A 9,828-nucleotide genomic window follows, 5' to 3' on the forward strand; every position below is an offset into this window, starting at 1 on the left:
CAGTGAAACGTGGGTAAAGTGGAAGGTTCTGGTTTCTACAGGATCAGTTTGGTGCACATGCTTCGTTTTTATCACATATTTTAACGAGAAAAGGATCCTGATAACGTCACCAAATCAGCGCCTGAAAGTCTCTCAGGATTTTAAGATTTGATCAACATTTAAAGTGTAGATCTGGTTTATTTTCCAGCTGAGCTAAACGTCGGACATCTCTCCCTCTCACTGTGTATCTCTGACTAACTATGGGATGTGTTTTTATGCTTTTCAACGGAGCTCAGAGAGTTAATTATCATAAAATAACGATCCAGGATCCAAAGACGTCCGCTGTAGTTGTGCCGAGAAGGTTTTTGCATCAAGATGGAAGCAAAGAAGAGATGATTTTTATGGACTAAAGCTTCTAAATGTGAAGTTTTTAGGAGTTAAATCAACAGCTGGAGACGAACTTTAATGGAATAAAATCGTAGTGAGTGTGTTACTGATCTGGTCTGATCTAATCTGGTCTGGTCTGATCTGGAGTTAAATGACTCGAGTCCTGACGGCTGCTCTCAGAGGCTTTTATTCTGACGGGACATACTTCCTCCTTCAGCAGCGACACGAAGAGAAAAAAACACTTTTATAAACCTTTAAACTCTGAACTGTGGAGCTCGGTGGTCTGAGCGGAGGTTTGTCAGCCGGTTTAAAAACAATAAAACCATAAAAAGAACCAATAAAGAGAATCAGAAGCGTTGAGTTCTGGTTTAAAAACAAAATCACTACAAACTGATACCATTGTCCTGATTAATAAAACACTGATTGATTAATTAATTACTCTTATTGTCTATGAACTAAAACACTAATGAGTGCAACGACATTTTTAAGTTTTATTCAACTTGTGTTTGTGGAACTCCGTCTCAATAATGTGGAAACACACGTTTAATAATCAGCTGATAAACGTGATTACTGCTGATCGTTAAATAACGGTGGTTAAAATCCGTATCTGCTGACTCAGCAGTTTGTTGGTTGGCGCTGATGTCACCAGAAGTCGCCGTAGATTAAAAAGTTTGATGAAACCTGTTGATTCTTCTCGCTGCTGCTGCAGTTCGTCACATCTTAATGAAACCTGTCCAAACATTCGTTAACTGAGTTGTTCTAATAAAGGAAACGATTTGAGGGTTTAGTGATCTTCAGACGATGAGGCTGCAGCTGGACTGTAACCATGGAGACGACGTGTGCATCTCAGAGGTCTGATGCTCTGAAGGCTGCAGCTTCTCCTGCTGCTGCTGCTGCTGCAGGTTAACGCAGCAACGAACTCAAAGTGACGGCAGGACGCTGTTAATGCGCCTTCCAGCTGCAGGGGGCGCCGAGCGACGCAGCTAATCGATGCACCGCCGTCTGCTCGGCTAATTAAAAAGCAATTACAGCGTGTAACAGAGGTGCTCGTGCTGTCACGAACGCTTCCTGATGGAGGTGATGGAGGTGACGGAGGTGATGGAAGTGACGGAGGTGATGGAGGTGATGGAGGTGATGGAGGTGACGGAGGTGACGGAGGTGATGGCGGTGATGGAGGCTCCTCGCCATCTTCTCCTCATCTGGGAACAATCACCATTAAAAGCTCAGTCTGCAGGAACAAAGTCCGGCTTCATGCCTTCGGTGATAAACGTGGACTCTGAGCAGCAACAGGCGGTTTTCCTTCTCTGACTCTGAACCTGAACGTGAGTCAGTGATGTGTCTCTGCTGCCCCCCAGTGGACGTCCATGATGCTGCACCATCAGATAAAACACAGCTGGACTTCACAGGGACGCTCTTCTGCTTTCATTGGTTGATTTAAAGCAGCAGATGCTGAACTAAAGGTCCTCTAACAGAAGAAACAACGTCAGGGTTTAAAGTTTAGCTAAAAAGTTTGACTATTAAGGTTTAAATGAGTCTTCCTGCCTAAATAAAATGTTAACTTTCCAAACTTTAAGCAGTTTTCTCTCTCCTGTCTCATGTTCCTTCACTGAGGTTCATGTTTCACTAAAGTCCTGCAGCTCTGAGGAACCAGAACCACATGAAGAAGGAGGAGAGAGAACTCAGAGATGTCTGCTGTCAGCAGGACTCAGAACGACACAAAGAGATTTTTTTTTTAAAAAGCAAGAAAAGATGCAAAAATGTCAAAAAGATGCAAAAATTACACCTAAAGATGTAAAAATGACACAAAAAGATTCAACAGTGACGCTGAAAGATGCAAAAGTGACAGTTAAGGACACAAAAATACCACAAAAAGTTATAAAAATGACACTAAAGGACCAAAAACTGACAGAAACTCAACAAACAGCTGACTGGTGATACGAAGCCGTTTCCATTAAATGTGAACGGAGAGAGAACTCAGAAATACAATAACACAGTTAGAATGAAAATACAAAATAAATGTGGAATTTCTTTGATTCTTTATTTTAGAACAAACGAAACAACCTCAGAATTCTTGTTACGTGGCATTCATCCATGTCGGCCTCCCAGGAGAGGAGGAGGGCAGAATGTTCAGGGTTTCTTTACATGTAGAATAAAGTGTTGGTTTGTGAGCAGTTCAGGGACTGTGGGAAAGCTGACGATTCAGTAACCGTGACTGTGACTCTGTCGTCCTCAGACCCGCCCGACTCCGCCTCACCTCACCTCGGCCATGGCTGAGAACATCCTGGCGGCCGCCTGCGAGAGCGAATCACGCAACGCCGCCAAGAGGATGCGCCTTGAAGCCTACCACGTGAGTGCTGGTGATTGTGTTTGTGTTTGTGTTGGTGTTTGTGTTGGTGTTTGTGTTGGTGATTGTGTTTGTGTTGGTGATTGTGTTTGTGATTGTGTTTGTGTTGGTGATTGTGTTGGTGTTGGTGTTTGTGTTGGTGTTTGTGTTTGTGTTGGTGTTGGTGATTGTGTTTGTGTTGGTGTTTGTGTTGTTGTTTGTGTTTGTGTTGGTGTTTGTGTTTGTGTTGGTGTTGGTGATTGTGTTTGTGTTTGTGTTGGTGTTGGTGTTTGTGTTTGTGTTGGTGATTGTGTTGGTGATTGTGTTGGTGTTTGTGTTTGTGTTTGTGCAGCTTCGTGTGTGAATGATTTACTCACGTTGAATGGTCGCTCATGCTCTGAATCCCTGAGCGGAACATGGAGCGTGTTGTTGACAGATGAGAACCAGCTCAGCGTTCTGATGCTTGTTTGATTCACTGATGCATGAAGCAGAAGTTAAACGTCGGCGCTGATTCACTGCAGACTGACTTGTTAGAGTTCATATAATTCATCTCATCAGGACCGATGTTTGACCCTCTGAACCCAAAACCTGCCACCAGCAGTTCTAAACATCGCGCTGTCTTTTAAAAATCAACTAATTTGCACCGTTTGTTAGAACCAGAACCTGTTTTCAGTCCAGAGGGTTTCAGTCCTTTCACCCTGTAACGTACCTGCAGCTGTCGGGTTAAAGTCAAAGTAGAAGGTAGCAGGACATTGAAATACCTCAGAGTACATGTACTCAGTTACTTCCTGCCACCGACTGACCCGTTTCCCCGCTGACCCGTCTCCTCTGTGTCCTCCGTGTCCAGGATGAGCAGATCTCTCTGGACAAGCCGTCCGGCGGCGGCGGCAGCGGCGGTCTGAGGGAGCCGGCGTCGCTCGCCCACTCGGCCTACTCGCTGGCCGCCTCGGCCTTCTCCTCCCAGGACACCCAGCTCTACATCAACGGCGCCGGCCTCAGCTACGGTTACCGTGGATACCCGGGCCTGGGCGCCGCCATGCAACATCCCGTTTCCCTGACGACCGGCACCGCTGCTCAGAGCAACGGTGAGGACGGGGATGACGGAAACAGAATGAATGAATCCTGACGATGAATGAATGAATCCTGATGATGAATGAATGAATGAATCCTATCGGTGAATGAATGAATCTTGACGTGTAGTTTTATCATCACTCATCTTCAGGCTGGTCATTAGAAGCTCTATTCCTGAAACGGCTTCAGGACAAAGCAACAGGTCTGATTACAGGATGAAGGAAGCGAAGCATCACGTAACCTGCAGTCGTGTTCAGACGCCTGCAGGAATCAGAGCTAACGGCTAATTCTGCTGGTTTTAACCCTGAGTGAGAACAGGCATGAAACAGCATTAACGTCATCTAACGGGGCGTTTGTAGCTGTACGGGATTATTCAGTGGTGGTTTTACTGTTGTTCTGCCGGGTTTCTGTTTATTCTGATTCCAGGAGACTGTTTCACAAAGCGAGCTAAAAGAAGTTAGGATTAAAGTTCAAAAACCTGACTCGAATGAACCAAACGCATCAGTCAGGGCTAAATGTTCCATAAAGGTTGAGTTAGCCTGGAAGTCAGCGTGACAGTTAGCATGACAACTAGGCTGCTAGTTAGCCTCACAATTAGCCTGACAGTTAGCCTAACAGCGCAATAGTTAACCTGGCATTTAGTCTAACAGTTAACTTGACACTTGGCCTAATGGTTAGCATGACAGTTGTGCTGACAGTAAGCTTGACATTTAGCCTGACAGTTTTTTCTAATAGTTAGCTTGACTGCTAGTCCAACTGGTAGAAACAAAGCCAGACAGTCAGCCTGACAGTTAGCCTGATAGTTAGTCTGACAGTTAGCCTGATAGTTATTCTAACAGGTAGTCTGCCAGTCAGCCTGACAGTTAGCTTGACAGTTAATCTGACAGTTAGCCTCATAGTTAGTTTAAAAGTTAGTCGGACAGTTAGTCAAACAGTTAGCTTGGAAGCCTTCCAGTTAGTCTGACAGTTATTTTGCTAGTTAGCCTGAAAGTCAGTTTGATAATTAGCAAAATAGTTAGCTTAGCACTTATCCGGACACTTAGCCTGACAGTCTGACAGTTAGCTCTCAGGGCCCTGTGCTTTGGTGAGCTGGTAGTCAGACAAGGATCGATGGTAGACGGCGATGCTTCAGGTTCATGACCTCCATCATGGAAAAGGTTCTGGTGATATTTCAGTCCTGATCTTTGTCCCGTCCTCCTCTGTGTCCTCCTGCCTCCTGTACTTCCTCTTCAGGCCCCACAGACCTCAGCATGAAGTCCCTCTCCTCCGCCAACATCGCCAACTCCGCCGCCGCCGCCGCCGCCAACAGCCTGGGTGGGCGGGGCAGCGGCGGCGCCGGAGGGGGCGGGGCCTCCACCCAGCTCAGCCAACCGGAGATCACGGCCGTGCGCCAGCTGATCGCCGGCTACCGGGAGTCGGCCGCCTTCCTGCTGCGCTCGGCGGACGAGCTGGAGAACCTCATCCTGCAGCAGAACTGATTCTGGCGGGAAAAACACACACACTTAACACACACACACACACACACACACACACACTTCCTGTTCTGTTTATTTTGTCCACCACACCTCCTCTTGTTTTCGCTCCTTGAATCTGGGCGTTTCCCCTCCTCTGCCTTCTCTTCGGGAAACTTTTATTTTGAAGGAAGCGTGGAAACGGAGCGACTAATCCCTCGATCCACCGATTCTGCCTGAGGACAAATCTGAACGACCACAATGATTAGAAAAAAGGAAAAAAACAAAAAAAAAAAGGAGGAATCTTCTTCTTCTTCTTCTGCGGAAGCACCTCACAATCAGCGACGAAGACGAGGAGCGAAGACGACGGCGGGTTGTTGATTCTGCTGCTGTGGGTTCAGAAAAGAACATTTAAAATTTAAAAAAACAAAACTTTCTTTTTCCTGTGAAGCTCGGGGAGTTTTGAGCATCATCCTAACAAATTAAAAAATAGTAAATCCCACAGACTCCCTGAGTTCTCGCTACCGAGGCTGTTTGCTTGCTTTGAGATTTTCTCTTTTGTTTTTTTTGGGAGTCTGAATTTTGTTTGTTTGTTTGTTTGTTTGTTTTTTTGACTCTTCCCAAGTGACTGAAAGAAAGAAAAGCGGTTTGACTTATCTTGAAAAATAGCACTAAAAAGGAAAAGACTCTTGAGTCCGAACGGGGCCAAAATAAAAAAAATTTGTTTGGTTTAAAAAAAAAAAAAAAAAAGTAAAAAAAGTCGGAAAAAAGAACAAAAAAAGTTTTTTCTCGTGCTCGCTTGTAAATAAGCTCTCTGTGTCCCTATAGCACTTTTCCCTCCTCACCCGGCCCTCGCCCCATCGTCCTACCCAGGGAGCAACTTGTGCTACTTATGCATCCAAGACGCCATTTTGACCACCAGGAAATACCTCAGATCAGACCTGCCAACTCCCGCCCGTGGTGTTGTTTTCTTTTATTGTTTATTTTCTGTTGTCCTCAACAAACAAACACAACAACAACAAGCGAATGGTACCGCCTGAAGCCAGTTTACTTTTTAACCACCTGATGTCTTCAAGGGTTTTTCGGAGGAGAGAATCAAAAACAAAAACTTTTATTGCGCAAAAAGCGTTTGGGGAACGTTTTGTTTGCGGGTTTGTTGGTGAGCTGCTGGACGTGGAGCAGCTGACGGGAGCGAGGACCACTTTGACTAAAGGGGGGATTTCTTAACTTCAACTAACTCGTGGCAGTTTTACCTCCCGCTTCTACTTTTTACAGCCAACGAAACCTCAGCATCCTCTTTCTGTTGAACACCTCCTCCTCCTCCTCCTCCTCCTCCTCCTCCTTCTTCTCCACTGGACCTACTCTCTTCTTCATGGACCTAGACGTCCTCCTGTTTCCGAGGACCAGGAGGAGTTTTGCTCTGTCTTACTGTGTTTGTCTGTTTAAACTCTAAAATGGCCATTATTGTTCTTATTATGATTATTATGATTATTATTATTATTACTATGATTCTAATGATGAACTCTCATGTTGCTGCTGCTATTCAAAAAAAAAAAAACAAAAAAAAAAAACAACCGGACCTTCTGCCATAGACCTGAAACCTCAACGAAGCCGGGCGCTAGCCGACCGACCGACCGACCGACCGGAAGACCTCCGACTGCAACGAAACTGAATCAAGTTTAGTGAAATCTACCTTTTCTCTCCGTCACGCTGGTTGGTTGGTTTTTCTCGTTTTTTCGCTTCATAGGGCTCGATTCATGTTGTGTTTTTGTGACTTTCTAACTGTGAATCCTTCTTTTCGTTTCGATTCTTCCCACGTTCGGGGGGCGCTGGGAGGCCGACACACTTTAACCTCTCACAGAGGCCAAACTAGTCCAGTGTGGAATACATTTAGAAATGACTTATGGGGGCGGGAAAAAGGAGGCGACTCGAAACTGTGTGCAGATCAAATCCTGTCGGGTTGAAGGTGGTTCCTGCTAAGCTAGCAGGTGCTAGCTACTGGACACCGGATTACATCTGCAGCCTCTGGTGTTCAATACAAACCCAGAGGTTTGGGGACATATTGGGAAATTTGCTTATTTTAAAGCTGGAGCTAGCCTAGCTTAGCCTAGCTTAGCATAAACGCTTGGAGGCGCAGTTACCAACATGTTACATCTTGTCTGATTAAGCCATAAAAAATAGATGTACCGTGTTAGTCGGTGCACTCCGGAGGTCAGTGTTTGGTGCCTTCAACCCTCCGAACTTCAGCCACTTTCTGGGCATTTTTCTTCACTGTGAGTTCGTTTTTCACTGAGACATGAAGTCCTCACCTCAACAGAAACAGAACGTCCACGACTAGAAGCAGACAGAATTTAAAAATGTCTTCATTGCAGTTAGAATGACAGAAACCAGAAAAGACGAAAGTTGCTTTTTTGTTGGACCACAACCACCACGGTTGTTACCAACACAAGGCGACTCCACATGCTACAGATAATTACAATCCCCACAAACTGCTTTTTTTTGGCCAAATTTTTGGAACAATTTTTGAACAAAATATGTAGAATAAAGTAATTTTTTAATAAGTTTACGGACAAATGCACGGTTAGTTCAAGAACTGTTGGACATCCAACGACTCCTTCTGTTCTTACAGCTAGCTGCCCTGATAGATGTAGTTGGTTTAGTTTTTAGGCGAACATGCCTTTCAAACCCGCCGGTGGGTTTTGGGGTTCGGAGGGTTAAACGGAGCCACGCTCGCTGTTTCTTCATGCTAAGCTAAGCTAACTGTCCCCTTGGCAAGAAAGCACATTTCTTAAACTCTTCCTTCAAGGAGGTGAAACATCGGTACCAACAAAAAGAAAAAAAAAAAAAGGCCAAATCTCCGGTTTCGAGTCGCCAACTGCTGGCGTTTTGTTAAATTTAGCATCGAAGGGCATTTTGAACCTCTTGTCGCGTCTCGGCTCATTCGGAAGACGTTGGGGAAATCAGCGAAAGAGACAAACTTGAGTTCCGCCCGAGGCTTTGCTCTGTGTTCTGTGCTTCTACTGTGGTTCAGTTCGACTGTCCTGTCACTGTAATTTGCTCCCTTTTTGCACACTGAGCGAAGCAACAGTCATCTGCGATGTGAAGATGTGAAGATGTGAAGATGTGAAGATGTGAAGATGTGAAGGGGTTTCGGGGGGCTCTCTGAGTGTCTATATGCATGTTTCTCCAGCAGGGACCCCCCGGCCCTTAGACTTGCACTGCTGTTAGAGCGGAGGAAGGCGCGTGGTGGGGTTTTTGTTTTTGCAATGCAGTTGATAATCAAAGCATTTGCTGGTCTGGAGCTGGTTCGGCGGCCCACAGGGACGGACGACCAGTTTGTTCATACCTCGTACCCACAAACACAAAACCTCCATCCGGACTTCCACGGATTCATGTCAGAAGCTCCACATCTGGTTCAGACCGAAATGTTGAAAAGTTGTAAAGGATGTTTTTCTGTTTTTATTTCTTTTAAGGAAACGGGAAGCTCTGTTCAAAGTGTTCTGATCGCTGGATGACAAACATGAGAAAAATATGCAAAAAAAAACAAACGACCCAACTGGAAGAGAAAGACGGGCCGGCGGCGCCTCGGATCGCTGTGGTGCCGCTTCCACCGACGCAACAACACTCGTGTTTATTTACCTAAAGCTTAAGATTTGATTTAAAATGAGAGCAAACGCGTGAATCCCACTGAGATACAATCAACTTTTCATTTATTTTCTCCCTAATTCTAGCGTCTCCACTCGATGATGGTTTAACGGGCTTTCTTTGGTTTGCTCTGACTGGATTTATTGCCTTCGATGTTGTTGGAGGCGCCGGCGACCCGTCCTCCTCTTCTCCTGTTCCATCCTCACTGTGCTCTCAGACACTGCCAACGGTTCGGTTTTCGGTTCGGATCGGTCCAGACGTGCTCAGTCGATCTCAGAGTTTATGATTGATCCGGTGACTCGGGGACCTGATAGTGATGACTGGAGGCAAACCTTCTGATCACAGCAAAAACACTCGGCATCACCTGGACGTTCACTTTGCCGACCACTGAGTTCATGTGGAGGCTGGAGAGTCACACAGTGTTTGCTCGTTTGCATGTAAATCAGAAAGTTCCAGGACTAAAAGAATTTTTTAAAACGCATCTGAATTAAATTCGCCGTATCCGTCCACGAGTTTTACTTGCGCAGCGATGCTCTGCTCCCAGTGCTCCCAGTGCTCCCTGTGCTCCCAGTGCTCCCAGTGCTCCTGCAACGCCGGAAACGCTCCCTGGAAGTCCTTTTATGGTCGTATGTCGAGCACCGACTGCGATGAATCCACTAGACCGTGTCAAAGCGACGTTCCCTCAACTTGAATTTCATTTTAGGGAAGAAGTAGCAGGGAGCTGAACTAGCGTGTAGGGCCAGTTGTTGTGGCTAAAAATCTAGACCCGGTCTTAAGGTCCATGGTTGGACTAATACGCTAAAGACTGGTTCACATCCCACAAAGGACGAACCAACTTTATTAGACCTAAGTTTTGTTTTCTGTCATCGTTTTCTTCCAGTTTTCACTCGCTATCCGGTTTAGTTTAGGTAAAGTCTCACTGTTCAGGTTAAAGTACCACCTGTTTAGAGCCTCCTCTCCACTGTGTTGGGC

The 9,828-nt window shown here is 45.7% G+C and overlaps 1 protein-coding gene across 1 annotated transcript in view; it reads left to right on the forward strand.

The window, feature by feature from the left end:
* The window catches only part of LOC103361538 (uncharacterized protein C20orf112), a 24,220-nt gene extending 18,503 nt beyond the window's left edge, over positions 1–5,717 (forward strand). The window contains exons 8-11 of the mRNA XM_008287643.1: positions 1,444–1,626; positions 2,600–2,713; positions 3,537–3,774; positions 4,994–5,717. Of these exons, the coding sequence (XP_008285865.1) occupies positions 1,444–1,626; positions 2,600–2,713; positions 3,537–3,774; positions 4,994–5,238 (780 nt within the window). The 3' untranslated portion in view covers positions 5,239–5,717. The remainder of the gene's footprint in view (positions 1–1,443; positions 1,627–2,599; positions 2,714–3,536; positions 3,775–4,993) is intronic.
* The last annotated feature ends 4,111 nt before the right edge of the window (positions 5,718–9,828 follow it).

The sequence above is a fragment of the Stegastes partitus genome, unplaced genomic scaffold (genome assembly GCF_000690725.1).
Source record: "Stegastes partitus isolate 25-593 unplaced genomic scaffold, Stegastes_partitus-1.0.2 Scaffold510, whole genome shotgun sequence".
NCBI lineage: Eukaryota > Metazoa > Chordata > Actinopteri > Pomacentridae > Stegastes > Stegastes partitus.